The sequence below is a fragment of the Mus musculus genome, chromosome 4, assembly GCF_000001635.26.
Source record: "Mus musculus strain C57BL/6J chromosome 4, GRCm38.p6 C57BL/6J".
Taxonomy (NCBI): Eukaryota; Metazoa; Chordata; class Mammalia; order Rodentia; family Muridae; genus Mus; species Mus musculus.
The window spans coordinates 74283372-74305539 of record NC_000070.6 but is presented as its reverse complement, the minus strand read 5'-3'; the positions used below and the strand labels follow the sequence as shown (position 1 = coordinate 74305539).

At 37.5% G+C, this 22168-nt stretch overlaps 1 protein-coding gene across 7 annotated transcripts in view; it reads right to left on the bottom strand.

Annotated features, from left to right (window-relative positions):
• Kdm4c (lysine (K)-specific demethylase 4C) overlaps positions 1-22168 on the bottom strand; it is a 163368-nt gene that overhangs the window by 100325 nt on the left and 40875 nt on the right. For all 7 annotated transcript variants that reach the window (NM_001172095.1, NM_144787.2, NM_001356561.1 and 4 more), the window contains one exon: positions 6906-7099. In NM_001172095.1, the coding sequence (NP_001165566.1) occupies positions 6906-7099 (194 nt within the window). The remainder of the gene's footprint in view (positions 1-6905; positions 7100-22168) is intronic.

The following is a 22168-nucleotide window of genomic DNA, read 5'->3' as shown; positions in this document are numbered from 1 at the left end:
GGACATGCTGCTTACTGGCTTGCTTCCCTTCCCCCTCACCCCCACCCCCCACTTTCTCAGCTTGCTTGCTTGCTTTTCCTTCTCTTTTTTTTTTTTTTTTTTTTTTTTTTTTTTTTTTTTGGGTTTTTGGGTTTTTGACACAGGGTTTCTCTGTGTAGCCCTGGCTGTCCTGGAACTCACTCTGTAGACCAGGCTGGCCTCAAACTCAGAAATCCACCTGCCTCTGCCTCCCTAGTGCTGAGATTAAAGGTGTGCGCCACCACTGCCCGGCCTCAGCTTGCTTTAATATAGAACTCGGAACATCACTGCAGGAATGGTGCTACCCACCTTGATCTGGACACTCCTCTATTGACTATTAATTGAGAAAATGCCTTAGAGCTGGAGGCCTCTTCCTTTCTAATGACTCTAGTTTGTATCAAGTTGACACACAAAAACCAAACAGTACATATATTACAAGCATATCTAATAATCATTGAATGAGTTAGGTGAGATGATATACTGCTTTTAAACATGAAGACTTCCTGCTTACTAGCACAGTATATTATAAATACAAATTCCTTTTTGCTGATACAATTTTCTAAGCATACCTAGTAGCACATTTGGTTGTATTTAATAGCATCTGTACTCAAAATGTATTTGATTTTGATGTAACTAAGCAATTCTCTGAATGAAAGTTCAACCATATGTTCTGTCCCTTAAAATACTGCTATTTAAATTCTACCAACTGAATTGGGGAGAGATAAAATTTTAGCATAAGGAAATGAAAATAATCAACGTTTAAGGTAAGTTCTTGTCGTATTTTTCTTATTGGTTTATACCAGGAATACACTCAGAAAAGAAAAAATTGTGGGTGTATCCCATTCAAGGTGATTCCCTCTTCATAACATCACAAATGTGCATACACACAGACAAAGACACAGAAACAGACACACACACACACACACACCATCTGGCTGCACAAAATGAGCTGGATGTGAAGAGATAGTTATATACCCATATTACTCTAAGCAACTGGCAAGGTTAAATTCCCTCCATTTTAAATGTAATCATCAGTTCACAGAAAAAGCAAGTGCATTCATTTGTTAAGAAAATAGAAAGTTAACATTGTTCTATCCCACATCTGATCCTCAATTTACTTCTAGTATATAAATCACTCTCATTAGATATTCTTCTGCCACATTACCTGTGTGACCTTACTAGCCCAAACTTCTAAATAATGCAGTATAGTGGACAGATTATCTATTTAATTGGGTCTGCTTTTCTTTTTATGTTTAGAATAATGTTTTGGTCTATTTCTGAACTTTCCAGAAAACCCAATTCATATAATTACAAATCGACTCAAATAAATGTCCTATGGTTAATCCAACATATTCAATATTCTCTGAAATCATTAAAGGGTAAAAAATTCCTTAACACTATTGCCCAGAAAGAAAAATGAAATAGTTCCCAGTAAAGCTAATTCTTCATATTGATAGCAATTCTATGATAACAGTCAGCAAAGTACAAGGTAAAAATGAATTCTGAAAGACAATTTCATTGTCCTGCTGTAAAGACTACTGGCAAGATCTGTGCTTACATGAACAAAATGTGTCTCCCTAATGAGGGAAGCACACTCATTAGATATTACAGGTACAATTCCTTTAAAGGTAGCAATGATTAGATACTAAATAGTACATTTTCATTTTAATCCAATATCTTTGTTTTAAATTTTTCTTATTTTCAAGGTCAAGAAAACACAATCCTTTGTAAGTATATCTCTGAGTGATTTGTTCCAAAAAATATGTATATATGAAAATTTTAGTCAATACTTTAAGGATTTTCCCCATTTTCAACGATGTTTGCTGAGTTTGTTGTATACTGCCTTTATGTTGAGAGATGTTCCCTACATCCCTGTTTTCTCAGAACTTTTATCATAGAGATAATGTATTCTGAGGACTTTTCTGCATTTAGCAAGATGATCATGTAGTTTCTATCATTTAATCTATTTATGTTGTAAATTACAATTACTATTTTACATATGTTGAACCAACCCTAAATCTCTAGGATGAAGGTAACTTTATCACAGTAGTATTTTTTGATGTGTTCATGAATTCAGTTTGTAAGTATTTTATTGACAAGTTTTACATCTGTGCTCATCAACGAAAATGGCCCACAGTTTTATTCTTATTTTTTATTAGATATTTGTGAGGTTTTGATAGGATAATGGCTTTGGGAAAAAATTGGAAATGTTACTTCTTTTACTATTTACTGTAATAGTTTCAAAAATATTAATGGTTAATGGTCCTTTAATGGATAGGAAGAATTCTATACTTGAGTTCATTTTTTTTCCTTTTCCACTTATTAGCTTACTTTGGATCATAATACTTGTCACTACCTCACATTACAGAACATTCTATCTTTTGAGATTTTATTGTTTTATTCTTCTCTCATACAAAACATCCTTGCCACAGTGTCCCTCACTCTGTCTGCTGCCTCCTATTCCTCTCAGTGCCACTCCATCACAACCTCTTCCCCAGACCCACTGTTCCTCCATTTCCACTCAGAAAAGCGCAGATGCCCCAGCGATAACAACATTGGTATATCATTTACCAAGAAATTTATCCATTTCTTCTTCCTTAGGACTGTCTGAGTTTCCATGGTATCTGCTATAATGTTTCCTCTTTAACTTATAATTTTATTTAACTAGATTGAATTTCTTCAGTTAATTTGAATAAAAGATTGTCAATCTTCATCTTATCAAAGAACCAACTCAAAAATTACATTTTTGTTTTGCTACTGTTTGTTTCTATTTCATTACTTAATTGTGATTAGCACTTCTCATCTACTTTTAGGAGGTGTTATGATTCTTGTTCTTCCCTGGCCTTTTGGTGCATGTTAAGTTATTAATTTGAGACCTTTGACTATTCTTAATATAGGGACATAGTTTTACAAAATTTCATCTGGTGACTGTTTTCATTTGTATTTCCTTCAGAGATTTTGAAATGTTATGTTTTCATTTTCAGTCAATACTAGGAATTTAACACCATTTGCACGCACCCCAGGCACAGTACTTCCAGTGTTAGCTAACACACTAGGTCAAGTGAAGGAGGTAGAGAAGATACAAATGAGAAAGAAAGAAATCCAAGTATCCTTATATGCAGATGACATGAGTCTGCACATAGTGTGAAAGATGAAAGAGACTGTAAGAGTGAGAAGAAACCAGTGTTGTCTGCACATTGCAGGATAGCTACACATACAAATTCGCAGTGCTTCTAACAGCCCCAAATCAAACCCCTCCGTGGAAAGGGGAGTTGGGCTGAGAAGCTATTGGCAACTCTGAGCTGCTGGGAAAGAAAAGATTAATTTTCTATGATAACTCCATGTTTCAGTAAATGACCACTCATCCAAAAATAGCTCAGCAGCACAAATTGACCTGGAGGGAGTAGGGTAGGGGACTCCAAGTTGGGGAATGAATGGAAGGAATATATCTGGTAAGATCTAGGGAAGGAAGAGTGCATATAGTCAAAACACACTGTACAAAACAAAACGCTAAAAAACTAATGTTTATTAAAAAAAAAAAAGCTAGACTCACTGAGAGTACTGGTGGTGCACATCTTTTATCCCAACACCTGGGAGACAGAGGCAGGCAGATCTGTGTGAGATCAATGCCAGCCTGGTCTACATAGAGACTTTCTGGGCTGTCAATGTAGAAATCTGTCTCAAAAAACAAAACAAAACAAAACAAAACAAAACAAAACAAAACAAAAAAACAAGGGACTTAAAATCTTATCAACCAAATAAGCTGGAAAACAGAAACAAAATTTACAGTTTTAACTGAACGGTATTAGACTGCCATTGCAAGTTCTTGGCAGAAAAAGCTAAATTTTCCAAAACATACTATATAACTCCACCCGCTGCTGGCTCCAATTTTCTGTGAAGTGTCCTTCTTATGCGTCCTTAAAAGCTACCTTCAGACCACTTGCTTGTTAACTAGTCCTGCTCATTCAATGGCTTCTTTGCTTCAGGTTAGTCCTTCGGTATCTCCTTAGTGTTGTTAATTGTCCTAGAACTCTCAATAATTTACTTAGAAACACTCTTTCCCTATCCAGAACTCTGTCACTGCTACCACTGGCAGTCACCACTGCTCTCTCATACTCATAAGCACTGCTGGTATTTCTATCAGGGACAGCTTCTACCCACATGTAGTGTCAAAGGCCACAAAGAACCCCTTCCAGGTTAATAAAGACCTAAAACAGGAAGAGGTGCTGTGATGGTTTGTATATCCTTGGACCAGGGAGTGGCACCATCTGAAGGTGTGGCCTTGTTGGAATAGGTGTGACCTGGTTGGAATGGGTGTGTCACTGTGGGTGTGGGTATAAGATCCTCACCCTAGTTGCCTGGAAGTCAGTCTTCCACTAGCAGCCTTTGGATGAAGACATAGAACTCCCAGCTCCTCCTGCGCCATGCCTGCCTGGATACTTACTGCCTTGGTGATAATGGACTGAACCTCTGAATCTGTAAGCCAGCCCCAATTAAATGTTTTTTTTTAATAAAACTTGCCTTGGTCATGGTGTCTGTTCACAGCAATAAAACCCTAACTAATACAGGTGCCCTCTCTTCTTCTCCCTAGCTCCTTTATTTATAGTTCTGCTAAGTGATATTTTACTCATAGTCATAGCCTATAAATCAAACCAAAGATTTTATGGTCAATTTGTAGTAGTTCATCCTACCATGACGTTCTCCACTTTTACAACCACAAACTTGTATGTATGACTTATGCTCTACAGTTCAGAAACGGCTGAAAGGCACAAGAGTCGACCAATTAAATAGGATTGCAGTCTACCACAGCTAACATTTATTCAGTATTTACAACACAACAGCATGTGCTGACACAGTAATATGTTTTCTATTGTCTGCATGTTATAAATGAGAAAGTCCAGGCACAGGGTCATCACTTCAGATGAAACACAAAGGATGAAATAGCTGGTTCCCTACACAAATCTGTCTGAGAGCCATTCCCAGCTTCATGTTCCACTACTATATCCCAAGGATCACTGTGAAGGAGACAATAGGAAAGATGTGACCAGGTTAAGGAACCTGTAACTCTTTCAAGGACACATTCACCTTTAAATTAATCAAAGAACAACAAAGAAAGCCATCAATCTACTTCCTAAAGGGAGCATTAATTTGAAAGAATTGGTGTTTCTTATTTCTCATCACAAAAACATGAGTCAAAAAGTAAAATACTTAATACTACTTTTTATAAGATTTAAGTATATTTCATTTATAATATAATAATTATAGCATATCCCTAATAAATTATATCAAAAGCAAAACTGAACAACTATACATTCCATAGATGTGATTGTTATAGTTTCAAATTTATTTTTATTATATGAGTAGTCTATAGTTATCTGAAGACACACCAGAGGAGGGCACCAGGCCCCACTATAGATAATTGTGAGCCACCATGTGGTTTCTGGGAATTGAATTCAGGACCTCTGGAAGAGCAGTCAGTACTCTTAACCACTGAGCCATCTTTCCAACCCCCAAACGATGTTCTCTTACAAGCTCCTCACTTCACATCACTGAGATCCAAGCTCACATTCCGTCTAAAATAATATAATACAGTCCCTGAGGAAGGATGAGCCCCATGTGCAATGTGTGGGACAACTTGAGTATAAAGGCCAGATCCCATTGTCTCATCCTAAGCCATTCTGAAGAATTTTGGCAGCTTCACATCTGTCTATAGAATCTTCCCAGGACTCCAACACTGCTTAATGCTTATGACTAGTGCAACCTTCCTTTCTTCTCAGAGGTATCACTCCTGGGAGACTACCCTGAAACTATAGGGCACACAAAACTCAAAACAATCTTTCCTACCATCTGAGCTGTAATAATAACAATGAACATAACATCTTTGCAGGAAATAGCAGACCTGAAAATGAAATGGCTAGACATCTATAAATATGGCAAGGAATAAGGTACTTAAGCTGAGCCTGAAAGTATAATACATGACAAGTCCTGAGGAAAAACCCAACATGGCCTCACCAATATCCCTATACAACCTCTGAGTTTAAAAAATTCCAACAGTAAGATGCATAAGCAGACAGGCACAGTGAAGAAAATTAATCACCAAAAATATATTCTGTTCAATCCAGGATTCTAAATAAGGTTCAGTAGCCACTTCTATGAAAATTTATATCCTGGGCAATCAAACACATAAAAATGCTTGTGTCTGAAATCATTAATATAAAAGCTAGTGACATAATAAATACACAAAATTTATCTTCAAGAAATTAGATCTCACACTTCTCAGCCTTTTTAATACTTTCTATATATCTAACAATACTTTTTCATGAAAGGGTCATTATGAAGTATTAGTTGACATTTTTTTTTAATTTAATGAAAACCTTTCCTTCCTAATATCAACTCCAAAATACTCAACAGATAAAATAAACTAAATTTTCAGGTGTTAGATATCCAGATAACCTTCCCACTCCCTAATGCAGGCTTACTGTCAACAACACTATTCATAGATAATCAGCAGCAGACACTGCCACATCTGACCCAACTTCCAAATATGACCAGAAATGAATAATTCTTTTTTTGTTTTGTTTTTTTTCTCTCTGTAGCCCTGGCTGTCCTGGACCTTACTCTGTAGTCCAGGCTGGCCTCCAACTCAGAAATCTTCCTGCTTCTGCCTCCCCACATGCTAGAATTAAAGGCATGTGCCACCACTACACGGCATAAATAGTTATTCTTAAAAATATATTAAATTGCAGAGGCAGGAAAGAATAATTATAAGATTACAACCCAAAACTTCCTTACACTCACTCTATAAAAGAAGTAAATTCTCATCAATAATGAACAACAATCAATGATTCTCAACTCTAATGGGTGTGAATATTAAACAAGTGACTTGCCAAGACTTGGGCTCCCCAAAGTGGAGATAATTAATACTGTAGAGATCCATGTCCTCCGTGTGCCACGCAAATGTTGTTTTCCACATTCCAAAATAGAGATAAGGGGTATTTACCCCCTCAATAGAAATACCACACTCTTCTTCAACCACATCCAAGACTGTATTTAGGCGAGCTATATTCCATTCATCCACACCCTAGAGACAAGACAGGGAGAGAAAAAGCAAAAGCAGGTGTTAGGAAATAAAAAATAGTACTTACTAATCAAATAGCTATTTATCAAATACTACTATACTGTGTATTTTATCATTTAATAATGGAAAATATAGAACATATTCAAAAGTTACATTAAATTATTATTAAAATTATTCTAAAATTACTATCAACATATTTTTATATATAATTATAAAGGTAAAATTATATCCAACAACTGCATGATTCTCAGTGAAATTAAGAAATAGTAATAATCCTAGTTTAATGCAGATAATCTGAAATATGATACTGATAATTGGCATGTATTTACATTCAGGGGCTGAAATTTTTAGTTTGTTTCATGTTTGCCCAATAGTTTCGAGGCCCTGTTCAACATGAAACATAATCTTAGGAAATCAACAGCAAAAAACACCTCCTTCTCCCTTGGTCGTGTCCATTTTACTGTAGCATGTGATCCACTGTGTCCTACAAATTTCGTGCTACTGGAAAAAAAAATTCAAGTTTTCCAAATCATAGACCCTGCGCTAAGACTAGTCCTCAAAAAGCAATAATAGCATATATTATAGCATATATTGATAAAATATACATAACGTCAGCATTTAACAACTCATCTAAACTCTGGCAAAATTACTGGAATAGCCCATAGAGCTGGTGATAAAGAAAAGAAATAATTAGAATGACTGTCAGTAAAACTAAGGGGGAGTTTGTTGTTGTTGTTTGTTGGTTTTCATTAAAGGTAGCTGGAATGGTAGTAAATGTGTATAATTTCAAAACTTTGGAAACTGCAGCCAGGAGGACGAGTTCAACTAAGCTACATAGCAAATTTAAGGCCAGCCTTAGCTACATAATGTGTTGTCTCATAAAGACAAAACAATACTAAAAACATTTTAAAATAGGGAAATATTCTGAGTTTAAGAGAATTTACCAATCAGTAACTAATTTACTGTAATACACAACTATGTAGAATGTTTTAGCAAACTATATTGTCAACCCCCAATACTTTACTCATAGTCAAAGTCTAATATCCAACATTGGGCGCATATATGTCAGTTTACAAGACAACTATAAAATCCATTTCAATCCGCACACAGTCCTTTAACAAAGAGAATAAAATATTCTCTATGACCTAAAAGGGCCCCCTAATAACTATAGTACTAAAACAGCCTTACAAATGGTCACTCTTACCAATTTCTCTTTTACACTAAAACCCTCTAGGCTTGTTCTGTTTTCATTTTACTCTTTAAATAATTCTTTGCTTAATAAGCTAATCCCATTTCCTAGCACTATTGTGTAAGAAAAAATAGTGATGAAGTAGTTAAAAAAAGAAGAAGAAGAAGAAAGTATTTAAACATTTTAGTTCCCTAAATAACTGTTCTATCTACAACTGAAGGCCTATGCTGGGAACTTTAAAAATGCAGATTTAATTTTAGGAGACCTCATAAAAGTTCAATAAAATTACATAGATTTTTCTCTTGTATTTATAGTATCCTATTTCTTAACTTAAGTCCAACTTAACTTCAGTCCATACACTTTAGTAAGAAACCTATTTGAAAATCTTTACAGGGGGCTGGAGAGATGGCTGAGCGGGTAAGAGCACTGACTGCACTTCCAAAGATCCTGAGTTCAAATCCCAGCAACCACATAGTGGCTCACAACCATCTGTAATGAAATCTGACACCCTCTTCTGGTGCGTCTGAAGTCAGCTACACTGTACTTATGTATAATAATAAATAAATCTTTTAAAAAAATCTTTACAGATATAACTAATCTAAATTAATAAACGAGCATCATAATTATGAGAACCATTTTAATCTGAAAGACCATAGGAATAAGAAACAAACTCTTTCACTGAAATTCTTAGGTGACAACAAGTCACCTCAGGATCCTTAGTCCAACTGCACTCTACGCACAGAAACATTACTTCACGATCCATCTCCAGCTCCTAATGGTGCAATGATGCACCAAGCATCTTAGTGCATACCCAAGATCGGCCCATTCTTCTGAAAGCCCCATTCATTCTTCCCTTCTAGCCGACCTTCAGCTCTTTTTTACTGTGCTGCCCCACATGAATCTCTCTACCAGGGACCCACAGCTGCCAGACTAGGCTGAAACTCATGTGAGGGAATTAGATTCTCCTTCATGTTCTCCATGCCAGTCTAGCCAAACTTCCTTAGTGCTGCTGCAGCCTGCTAGCCTGAGCACCACCTCCCAAACCACCTACACCCCGCTAGGCATACACCAAAAGATGCTCCACAATACCACAAGGACACCTGGAGCTAGAAAATGTCATCCTCAATGAGGTAACCCAGACCCAAAAGGACATGCATAGTAATCACTTAGATATGGATACTAGGCTTAAAGCACTGGACACCCAAAAAGAGTGTGTATGTGAATGAATGATGGGAGGGGGGCGGGAGAGAAAGAGAGAAAGAGAGGAAGAGAGAGAGAGAGAGAGAGAGAGAGAGAGAGAGAGAGAGAGAGAGAATGAGCAAGCATGGGGTGGTGCTCAAGTTCAATCAGCATGCAATTCAGGCTAACTGAAAGTGATGGGATTCCAATAGAAAGGCAGCCTACAAAAAGCACATCAGCGAGCACTATTTCTATGTCCTGATTGCTGGCTGCATGGGCAGTGTAGAATATTCATCATTGTATATAAATATTAAAATATATTGCCCACAAAGAGTTTGTGCTTTTAAAAGTTTATTTAAAAGCAGAAAAGTAAGATTGGAGAGACGGCTCAGCATTTATGAGCAGTAAATGCTCGTCCCCAGGACCTGGGTTCAATTCCTAGCACTCACATGGTGATTCACAACAATCTGTTAACTCCAGTTTCAGGGGAATTGAATGCCCTTTCTGGTCTCCATGGTCACCAGGCACCAGGCATACATGTAGTTCATGGACATATATGTGAGCAAAACACTCATACACGAGAAATAAAATAAGTTATAAAAAATCATAAGACTATCTACTGAGTTCCATTACATGTCAAACTTTCCATCTAGGCAACTCACAGAACAAGATCTTATTGAATACAAGACAGTGAAATAGTTCCTAAAAATAATACATGCATTTTCCTAAGCAATGACTGCTAATCAAGCACTTCTCATGGCTTGGTCAAACTTTGACAGACAGAAGAAAAATTATAAACAGCTAGATGTTAGGCAGGACTTCTATTTACAAGGACAACTATAAAATAAATTTTCTGTTATCAGATTACACTACAGACTATCATTAAAGCCCATGGATTTCTACATTGCCCTTCTGTACTATTATCACAAGTGGTGATGAATTTTGTCAAGTGAATAAGACAGAACATACAATATTACAATTTTTTAATCATGTCATCTCATTCTCTCCTAATAAAGTGGCATGTGTCCTCAAAAGCCATTTCATCTGAAAGCACTGTAAGAAAGGCATCACTTGCTCAGGATCCCAAAGTTCATGCCTAAAAAGCTAGGGATTATCCAAGTAAAGTTAAAATCTCTAACCAGGCCGGGCAGTGGCCTTTGATCCCAGCACTTGGGAGGCGGAGGCAGAGGCAGGCGGGTGGATCTCTGAATTGGAGGCCAGCCTGGTTTACAGAGTGAGTTCCAGGATAGCCAGGGCTACACAGAGAAACCCTGTCTCAAAAGAAAAAAAAACACCTCTAACCAGGGCTGGCTCTGTTTCTTAAGTAATGTGGCCAAGCAAAAGCCAGAAAGTCAACTCTGATCCATGTATAATTTACACTTTTTTTAAAAAGTAAAGGAAAATTCTTTCCAATACTTTGAAATTCAGTAATGTAATACTTTGGGTCTCTGGGTTTTCTTGGTGTTTCATTTTGTTTTATATTGTATTAAAAGAATGGTGCATCAAAATTTAGAAATAGCTAAATCCAAAAAGAACATTCATGGACACACTCACAAACATGCAGTCTACTTCTTTTTAAAGTAACAATAAAAGAAAATAATAAATTATTTAAAAACAATAGTGAGTGTCCCCAAGTGTCAGGACCTGTCCCCGAGAAGCAAATGCTAGAAAGGAAGAACTAGCTCCTGCACCCTGTCTTCAACACACCCAGTGCCATGCACATGTCTCACACACACACACACACACACACACACACACACACACACATACACCAAAAGAAAAAATGCTATTTTAAACCTCAAAGAAATAATCGCTATAGGGTTTTGCTGTTTGATTCGTTGACTGGTTTGATTTTTTTGGTTGCTGTTTTCAAGACAGAGTATCATTATGTGTAGCACTGGCTATCTTTGTAGCTATGTAGCTAGCCTAGAACTCACCAGAGATCTGCCTGCTTCCTTGTGTGTCAGCATACCTAGCTAACTTTTATACATCTACATATAGACCTTGTAGATCTTTAAAATAACATATGCATCACAGGACTTTACTTTCTTTTGGGGAAATTAAGAACTAGCTCACCTCTTCTTGAGGTACTGAAGCAGAAAGTAATCATTTAAAACAGATAAATACTGTCAAATAAGCCATTAATACAAGCATCCCATTCCCATTCCTGCTCACTCAACACTGGCATTTGAGAAAACAAAAGCAAGAGACCATTTAAAAAGAGCTTTTGATACAGTGGTGCCGTTGCAGCCTGAGAACCTCTCGGAATCAGAGTCTCAGGACTCTGAGACCAAGGGTTATGGGACTACATAGGAAACTTTACAGACAATACTGCAAAACTACAGGGGGATAGGGGGTGGACAAACTGAGCCAGATCTGAACAGCATTTAACAAATCAGTAATCGATAATCTGGCCAAAACCAAAGTATACAAGAGCAACATTCACCCAGATGGCAATCATCTTGCAGAATACTGCCTAAGGCTGCATAGGGATGTGGAGAACATTGGCAATGCGATGCCTAGAAAGAAATTCAGACATTTGACTATATATGAAACTCCATCTACAAAGTAATACACATACATCAGGATATGAGTAATCTGAATTCCCAAAGTTAGATCCAATATGAACAATCACAAAGACATCACAGACCACTCCCAGCAGATAGGAAAAATACAAGAATCCTGAGACCACAAATCAGTCTAGTCTGGGGTTGGGGGTTTAGCTCAGTGGTAGAGTGCTTGCCTATAGCAAGCGAAAGGCCCTGGGTTCAGTCCTCAGTTCTGGGGTGGGGGGCGGGGGGGACCAGCTAATGCTCCTAACAAATCAGGCTAGTCAGTTTCCTTAAACTTCAACTCTTCTAGGCTTTCTTTCTCTCTTTCTCTAGCACCTATTTAATATCCGAATATTACTTCATCAAGCCACCTCAGCCTTATTCTGTTCTTGCTCTGTATTGCTTCTTCTTTCTTCTCTTTTCTTTTTTGATTTCTACATCCCTCCCTCCTTGTTCGTTCATTCCTTTTATTTCTTTACGCTCCCAAGAAACTAGTGGTGGGGCTCCTGAAAAATGCAACTGCCCCATACTATCAGTCAGCATAGCTTTACTTCTCTCCAGTCTGCTAGTCAAGCATCTCTCATCCCATGACATTTGCTGCAATCCCTTATCCTATTTATGTCTTCCTCTCCTGTTTGGTCTCTATCATGACAAAGCGAATCACTATCCTACCAGTGTTGGCTTCCTTCTTTCTATTTTCTTTTGATTCCATTCAAACACACAATAACTAATATAGTAATAGACACAGAACTACCAATATCCCTTTAGTCCAAGGAGCGATTAGTGCTTAGGTGATGACTTTGTGTAATTGACTAAGACTCTATTTCATTGTGAATCTACTGTTGTTGCACAGAACGGCTGGGAACAGACCATTATGGCCTGAATACAAGTCTAACAAAAGAAAACAATACCAAAAAGCCACTACGACTTAATTCCTATGAAGCATTACAGATGCTGTAATATGGGGGTGGGAGGGTCAAAAAAACTAACTTCTAAGGTACAAATCCCAATACAAAACAGAACACAAAATACCTTATGACTTCTCTAAAGTCTACTAATTCCAAAATAATGTCCCCTGCCTGATAAGAGAAGATCAGTAAAGATCCTGGACAAATAACTCAAAAGAATGAAAAGTATGTTTAAGAAATGAAGGATGGGGGGCTGGAGAGACAGCTCAGTGTCTAAGAGCACAAACTGCTCTTCCAGAGGTCCTGAGTTCAATTCTCAGCAACCACATGGTGACTCACAACCATCTGTAATGGGATCCAATGCCTTCTTCTGGTGTGTCTCAAGTCAGCTACAGTGTACTCGCATACATTAAATAAGCAAACAAATAAGTCTTTAAAAAAAGAAAAAAAGAAATGAAAGGTGATATGAATAAACTACAAGGGAAAAAAGACAACTGAATAAAAAAAGGAGGTCAATACAGGATATAAGAATGGAATTCAATAAAGACAAATATTGAAGAAACACCAAATGAAATGATGGTAAAAATAAAAATTTCAATAAAGTCAAGTGAAAATGTTTTAGGAAGAGGTAGAGGAATTGGTACACTGAAAGAAAATAATAAAATTTTTATAACATGACAGAACAGGAAACTCTTGTAGGCATCATGCAAACACCTGGAGATGAGGTGCAGTGTAGCACATTTGCCTAGCATGTGTGAAGTCCTAGGTCCAACCCTCAGAAGTCTGAAGTAGAAAAATGGACAAGGGCAAAACTCAAAGGATGAAGGGCATGACTCTAAGAAGTTAATTTATTCCAAAAGGATAGAGCATTTTAAGATAATTGTAACAATCAATAAATAAATAAATAAATAAATAAATAAAACCTCAAACCTAAGAAACAAGGGCTCATCCACATATAAAAGGTATTTTAAAAAGCAACTGGAACAAGAAACCAAAACCCACATGACATATCCATAGTTAAAACACTAAATATATTGAACAAGGGATGTGTATAAGAGCTACAATAGAAAACCATCAAATCACATACAAAGGCAGGACCATCAGAATAACAAATAACCCCTCAACTAAAATTTAAAAGCCAGAAGGTCATATGCATTGAACATTCTAGAATACCACAAGTGCCAACCCAGACTACAATATGTAGCAATTCTGTCTATCATGACTGAGGGAGAAATTAAAATAGTTCATTATAAAAACTAATGTACATCACGCCAGCTCTACAGAGGATACTATAAGGAATTCTTCATATTCAAAAGAATGATAAAGACATCTAATAGCTACATGAGGGAGAAAAGTAACATATTTGTGAAACAAAGAAGCATTAGAGAAACAGCAAACACTACAAAAACAACAAAATAAAAGGAATATACCTTTCAATAATTCTGAGTATTAATTAGCTTTAATCAAAAGATATAGAGTAGCTTTTAAAACTAACAAGGAAGTAAGGAAGAAGAGAAGAGAAGAGAAGAGAAGAGAAGAGAAGAGAAGAGAAGAGAAGAGAAGAGAAGAGGGGAGGGGAGGGGAGGGGAGGGGAGGGGGAAGGGGGAAGGAAAGGGAAGAGAAGGGAAGAGAAGGGAAGAGAAAAGAAAGACAGGCAGACAAACAAACAGCATCCATCCATTTATCACTGGAGAACCAGAAATGACAGACATGACCCTAACAGTGAGAGGATAGAAAAGGTCATTCTTAGAATGCAAATAGATAGAACTAAGGAATAAGCAGGTGTCTCTATTTAAATGCCTGACAAAATTAGACTTACACTTAAAACTGGCCCAGAAAGATACGAGAATTTACTTCATATTTATTACAGAAACAATCTATTGAGGACATAATAATCCTAAACATAAAATACAACTAAATATAAAGATTAATCCTAACACAGTAATACTTCATGGTTTCACTATCAAAATGCTCTATCAATAAACATGCCATTCTAACAAAAACCAGAGAAGTATTGGAATTTTTTTTTAAAGATCTGTTTATTTATTTTATGAGTACACTGTAGCTGTCTTCATGCATACCAGATGAGGGTATCAGATGTCATTACAGATGGTTGTGAGCCACCGTGTGGTTGTTGGGAATTGAATTCAGTGCCTCTGGAAGATCAATCAATGCTCCTAACCACTGAGCCATCTCTCCAGCCCTAAAGTCGTGGAATTCAATGGCATCACAGATCCAATGTATTTAACAAACATCTATGAAACATGGCAATCAAACACTCCAGAAAAACATCCTCTCAAGATCCTGTGGAATTTTCTTTAAAATAGATCATACAATAGAATACAAGCAAGTCTCAACAAATAAGAAAAAAATTAAAATAATTTCTTATATTCTGAATATAATGGAATATAGCTAGAAATCAATTCCAAGAAAAAACACAGAAAATTCACAAAGTCATGGATAGTAAACATCACATTACTCAGTAATGAAATGGAGCCACTAAGAAAATCAAGAAAACTAAAAACAAACAACAATATACCTAGAATTAGATGAAAGTGAAGAACATACCAAAATATCTCTAAATACGTGCATCATTCCCTAGACATTATAAAAATGTAAAACAATACTACTTTAAGACTTCATTTTAGGAGGCTGGAGAGATGGCTCAGCGGTTAAGAACACTAACTGCTCTTCCAGAGGTCCTGAGTTCAATTTCCAGCAACCACATAGTGGCTCACAACCATCTGTAATAAGATCTGATGCCCTCTTCTGGTGTGTCTGAGAGAGCTACAGTGTACTCACATAAATAAATTAAATTAAAATAAATAAATAAATAAATAAATAAATAAGACTTCATTGTAGACCATTCAGAATGGCAATGATCAGTGGAACAACAGACAACAAATGTTAAAGAGTGAGGAAGAGGGACCCCATTCACTACGGGTGGAATTGCAAACTGGTATTGTCTCTATGGAAATTGTTATTAAAAAAAATTCTCCAAAAAGCTCAAAATCTTACTATATGGCCCACATATTAGCTTACATCCAAAGGACTCAACATCATACTGCACAGATACTTGTTCAGCCATGTTCAAAGGCGAATGTTATGTTTAATAACACCTAGGACGAGGAAACAGCCTAAGTGTTCTATAAATAATAAATAGATAATGAAAATGTGGTTCCTATACACTATGGGATACTATTTAGCAGCAAAGAAAAACAGAATCATAAAAACTGCAGGCAAATGGATAGAACTAGAAAAGATCATATTGAGGAAGGAATCCAGACCCAAAAGACAAATGTGGTATGTGTTCTCTTACTGAAGGTTTTCAGCTCCAAATCTTCTAATGTGAGTACATACCCTATAGTAACTACAGAAACCAGGAAAGTAAAATGGGACCACTATCAAGATACTGTATCTGAGGGACAATAGAGAAGGAAATAGCACATTATAAGAAATCTGGTAAGGAAAATGGGAAAATCGAGGGTTCGTTGGGGAATAAGAGGTAGGTAAATACAAAAGAAGGTGAGACGGGGCAAAAGGGGAACGGCATGCATGATACAAGTGACTGGATAAGGAAAATGGGAAAGATGGAACATCACTTTAAGAAAAGGGGATAGAGATAAGTACAGAAGGAAGAAGGTAGGTAAATAACAATATGGTTGAGAAAAATCACAAGATATCATACTATTAATTACTTACCTAGAAAAAAAATCACTTAATGCATGTAATTCAATGTATAAATATACATAATATAGATATATAATATTAATGAGCTTTTCTCTTTTGAGCTGATAATATTCCCTTCAAAGGTCAAAACTACCTGAGAAAAACCCCAATGCCAAACATGAGAAGCCTTCTTTTGTGTTGTTGACCAGGGCTGTCTAAGAGACTCCCAAAACATACACACTCTTACTTTAGCCCTTGGTTGCCAAATAGAGATAGAAGGTAAGTACCTACTGCTGAAGACATCATACACTTCAGAAACATGGCCAGAGGCCCTGAGCTACAATGAACCTGAACATCCTGACCCCTCTCTAAGGACAAGCTTTCATAGTACCAGAAGAAGGGAAATTTCCAAAGGAGGGAAGTAGAAACAGTCCTACCCATCTCTGTCACCTATGAACTACATCAATTACCAGCATACCAGACATAGTAGTAGAACACATACTTGGTAGTAACCAACTGCTCTCTCATTATATTTAAGACCCATTCAACAAGAGAGAGAGACCATGCTTGAAACTGGAAACCACTACTCAGTACTAATGAAAATCATGGAAACTGGGGTAGAATCTACAATCAATAATTTATTAAATCAACATAATCCCTAACTATAATCTATAAACATATGTGTTCATGCCCACAGATAAGTGTTACCTTTAACAGTCATTAAGGAAACTTATCTTTGCAACAAATGGAAACACCATACAAAACCACAACCACCAAAATGCAGATTTGTGCAGACCAGTCCCAGTTGGTTTCGTCTACAAAACAGTATAACAAATAAGGCTCAGAAAACATTGCTGAAGAGGGGGCAGAAGGACTATAAAAATCAAAAGGTCAGAGTCTCTATTGTGAAATCCGAAGCCATAAATTCTCACCGATATGACTGCACAAACATGAAAGACACACCACATGCATACTAAGCTGGAGAAGGAAAAGCAAAAATTCCAATGCCCCACAGAATGAGAAAAATATTGTTAAAATTTGTATGGCTATATAAAAAAGCTCAGAGAGCCATAGCCATCCTGATCAAACAGAATAATGCCACAGTTGTCAGTATATCTGACCTCAGGTTATATTGCACAACAAAAGTAATAAAAACAGCAGAAATATGCTATCGCAAAAGTAGGCTACTAAATCAACGTAATTAAGTGATTGTACCAGACAAAAACCCAAACAAGTAACAGCTATATGATTTTTGACAAAGACATGAAAACTAAACTCAGGAGTAAAGACAGCATCTAGGGTGGAGCAATGGTGCAGTGGATCAAAGTGATTGCTGTTTTCCCAGAGGGTGGGCTCAGGCTTGGTTTCCAGCACCCATAATGAATGGTTACAACTGCCTGCAACTCCAGCTGCAGGAGATCTGATCCACTTCGGGGCTCTTCAACCATCTGAATTCACATGCTCATATGTACTCACCTCAGACAGACAGACAGACAGACAGACAGACAGACAGGAGAGAGAGAGAGACAGGCAGAGAGAGAGACAGACAGAGACAGAGAGAATAGAATTAAGTAAAGGAATGACAGCCTCTTTTCACAAAGGGCATCAGGAAAGCTGGATACAAACATGCAGAAATCGGAAACTACAGCTTTTCTCGATCCACAAATAAACAAAAAAGCAGCTCCAAATAGATCAAAACCCATAACATAAGACTTGAACCTCGGGCTGGTGAGATTGCTCAGTGGGTAAGAGCACCCGACTGTTCTTCCGAAGGTCCAGAGTTCAAATCCCAGCAACCACATGGTGGCTCACAGCCATCTGTAACAAGATCTGACTCCCTCTTCTGGAGTGTCTGAAGATAGCTTACTATATGTACTTACATATAATAAATAAATAAATCTTTAAAAAAAAAAAAAAAAGACTTGAACCTCTATAGTTCCTAGAGCAGTGATTCTCAGCCTGTGGGTCTGGAACCCTTTAGGGGTCAAACAACCCTTTCAGAGGGCCACATAACAAATATCTACATTATGATTCATAACAGTAGCAAATTTACAGTTATGATGTAGCAACAACAACAAAAATAAAAATAATTTATGGTTGGTGGTCACCACAACATGAGGAATTGTATTATAGAATCACAGCATTAGGAAGATTGAGAACCACTGTTCTAGAAAAATAATATTTTGAAATACAGACATAGCTGAGGACATTCTGAGTAGGATTCTAGTGGCTTAGGAAATAGGTTAAAAAAAATCAACAAATAAAAATTCAAAGGATAGATACTGCAACAGAAAGTGTTAATAGAGTAAAGAGGCTTTCCAAAACGATGAGAAAGTATTTAGGAGCCATATATTCTGGCATAGGATTAACAGGAGCATGCACACATGAGTGCACATATATACCCACACACAAAGATAACAATCCAAATAATGGGCTATAGAACTGAAAAGCTCTCAAGATATGCAAATGTATATATATTTTGAAAGAGTTCCACCTCTTTAGTCATCAAGAAATTACTTTGAGGTTAACTTCATCTCACTCAGAATGGTTATCATCAAGAAACCAAATGTCAACAAATACAGGCAAGTGGAGGAAGAGAGAATGCTGATTTCTCTTAGTGTCTGTGTAAACTGTTTTATCAACTATAAAAATCAGTGTGGAGTTTACTCAAAAAGGTATCAATAAAGAATGACTGCATGACCCAACTATACCATTCCTAGGCATACCCCCCAAGATTTTGAATTCTACTGCAGAGCTACCCACACAAACATGTGTGGCAGGATAGTCCCTGTCCAATTACTATTAGTGCAGCAGGAGACTTGTGATTAGACAGGGAAAAGAGAGGCGGAGCTAAGTGCTGCAGAGAGAGAGAGAGAGAGAGAGACAGACAGACAGGCAGACAGACAGACTCAGGAGAGAGGAGAAGGAAGCAAGATGGAGGGCAACAAGCAAGATGATTCATAATCCGCATGGTTTTAAATAGCCATAGGTAGATTTATATCATATAGGGATAGAATAATTAGGGTAGCCCCAGTACAGGGGAACGCCAGGGCCAAAAAAATGGGAATGGGTGGATAGGGGAGTGGGGCGGGGGGAGGGTGTGGGGGACTTTTGGGATAGCATTGGAAATGTAATTGAAGAAAATATGTAATAATTAAAAAAAAAAGAATAATTAGGGTAACTTGTCTAATCTAGGTGGGCATCTTGTACCAATATCAACTGACTCTGAATTTATTGTGAGGGCATCCTGTGAAATGAGAATTTATTGTTATATAAATCTGACTGATTAATTATTAACTTCTAGAGTTTTGTTTCTACCGGGTTACTGGGTGTTGTGGCAGCTGACGGCTGGGAGGGCGGTCCTTGCATGGGGCTGACATGAGAATGACCGGCCAAGGGAAACATTTCAGCAGCTCCCGGCCAGAGATTGAGTGGAGACCACCCAGCTAAAGCTATGTGGTCTGCCAGTGCCCGGCGTAGCACAGGATACAAATAGTCTTTTTAATATTCCCACATCAAACATGTTCATTGATGTTTTATTCACAATAGCTGTGTGGATAAGAAAAATATGGCTCACATATACAATAGAGATTTTCTTAAGCTATAAAGAAAACTGGAATTATAAAATTTTCAGGAAAATTTATGGAATTGGAAAATATATTAAGTGAGGTAACCTAGGCCCAGAAAGGCAGAAACTTAAATGTTTCCTCTTATACACAGCCACTATTTTCATTTTGATTTGTCTATTTAAGTTGAAGAAGCAAGAGGCTAGCACATGGTCACTGGGAGTAGTAGATGTTAGACTAGACATTTAGAGATGAGAAATAGTAGAATGCATGTGATATGAAAGTACAAGGATAGAGCGTGCACCGGTATAAGCAGGAAATGGGGGGGGGGGGGGAGGACGACTGGGAAGTAAACGGAGAGGAGAATTAACTAAAACTAAGGATTCAAACACGCTAATTTTTTTAAAGATTTATTTATTTTATGTATGTGAGTACACTATCACTGTCTTCAGACACACCAGAAGAGGACATTGAAACCCATTACAGATGGTTGTGAGCCATCATGTGGTTGCTGGGAACTGAACTCAGGAGTTCTGGAAGAGCAATCCGTGCTCTTAACCTCTGAGCCATCTCTCCAGCCCACAAGTTAATTTTTTCAACTTTATTTTTTATTTTACGTGACTTCATGTTTCATCTGCAGGTATTTTTGTGTGAAAGTATCAGATCCCCTGGAACTAGAATTGCAGACAGCTGTGATCTGTCATATGGGTATTCACAGAACAATCCTACTGACCACTGAAAAATATATTAGGATAAGCAACTATTCCTTTCTTTTTGACCAATTTTGGCTTTGTGGCATTCAAAGTTAAGCTGAGAGAACTTCATTCACCATATAGTGCTCTTGGACAACCATTGATCTAAGACTGGGAATTCACTGCCTCAGCCTTACAAGTGCTGGAATTATAAGCATGAAGGTAGAACTTCCATGAGTTTGATGACAGACTTGGCTTCATAGTGATCCATTCTGGCCTGCCTCAGTTATAGTAATCCTGCGTCCAAAAAATAAAAAAATAAAAAAGGGTAAACAAAGCCAAAAGTAGGCATGATAGCACATGCCTATAACCCCACCCCTGGTGAAGCAGATGCAGGAGGATAACCAGAGGCTTGAGGCCAGGCTGAAATGAAATACACACCAAGTTCTAGGTCATGCAGGGCTTCAGAGTAAGATTCTGTCTTAATTTAAAAGGAGGGGGGTGGTGGGGCTGTGTAGAGGGGTGGTTCTGATGATCTTATGGGGAATCTGTTTACTAACTCTGAAGGTCCTTGCTCCCAACTGGTTTTTGATCTATCAGTAAAGATGCCAGTGGCCAATGGCTGGGTGGAAAGAAAGAGGAGGGACTTACAGGTTCCCACAAGCTGGAAGGAGAGAGGAGGGGGGAGGGGTAGGGGAAAGGGGGGGAGGGGAGGGGAAGGGAAGGGGAAACAAGGAACAGACTGGAGAGGGAAGAAAAGAATGGAAAACAGGAGAGAAGGAGAAACAAAAGAGTAAGAAAGAGTAAAAGAGGAGAGGGAGAAAAGAGAGGAGAGGAGATGGGAGTGGAAAACAAACATATTTCACAACGACTTGAGGGAGGCAGATAATATAATGCAATTTTAAAACACAAGCTAACCAGGCATAGTAGCACACATTTAATCACAAAACCTGTACATTCAAGGCCAGCTTGATCTACAGCTCGAGGTTGTTTGTTACACAGAAGAATCCCTGTCTCAAGAGGAAAACAAAACAAAACAAAACACACAAGATACTACACCTAAAAAAATAGCTAAAATCTACAGAAGGCTAAGGAAGAACAAAAATTCAAACGTTGTTCCAAGAAGGATAACTATAAACTGCAATGTTTTCTTCTAAAGCCAGTCAGGTTTTTTTTTATTTATTTTTTTTTTTTTTTGGTATTTTTGAGACAGGGTTTCTCTGTGTAGCCCTGGCTGTCCTGGAACTCACTCCGTAGACCAGGCTGGCCTCGAACTCAGAAATCCGCCTGCCTCTGCCTCCCAAGTGCTGGGATTAA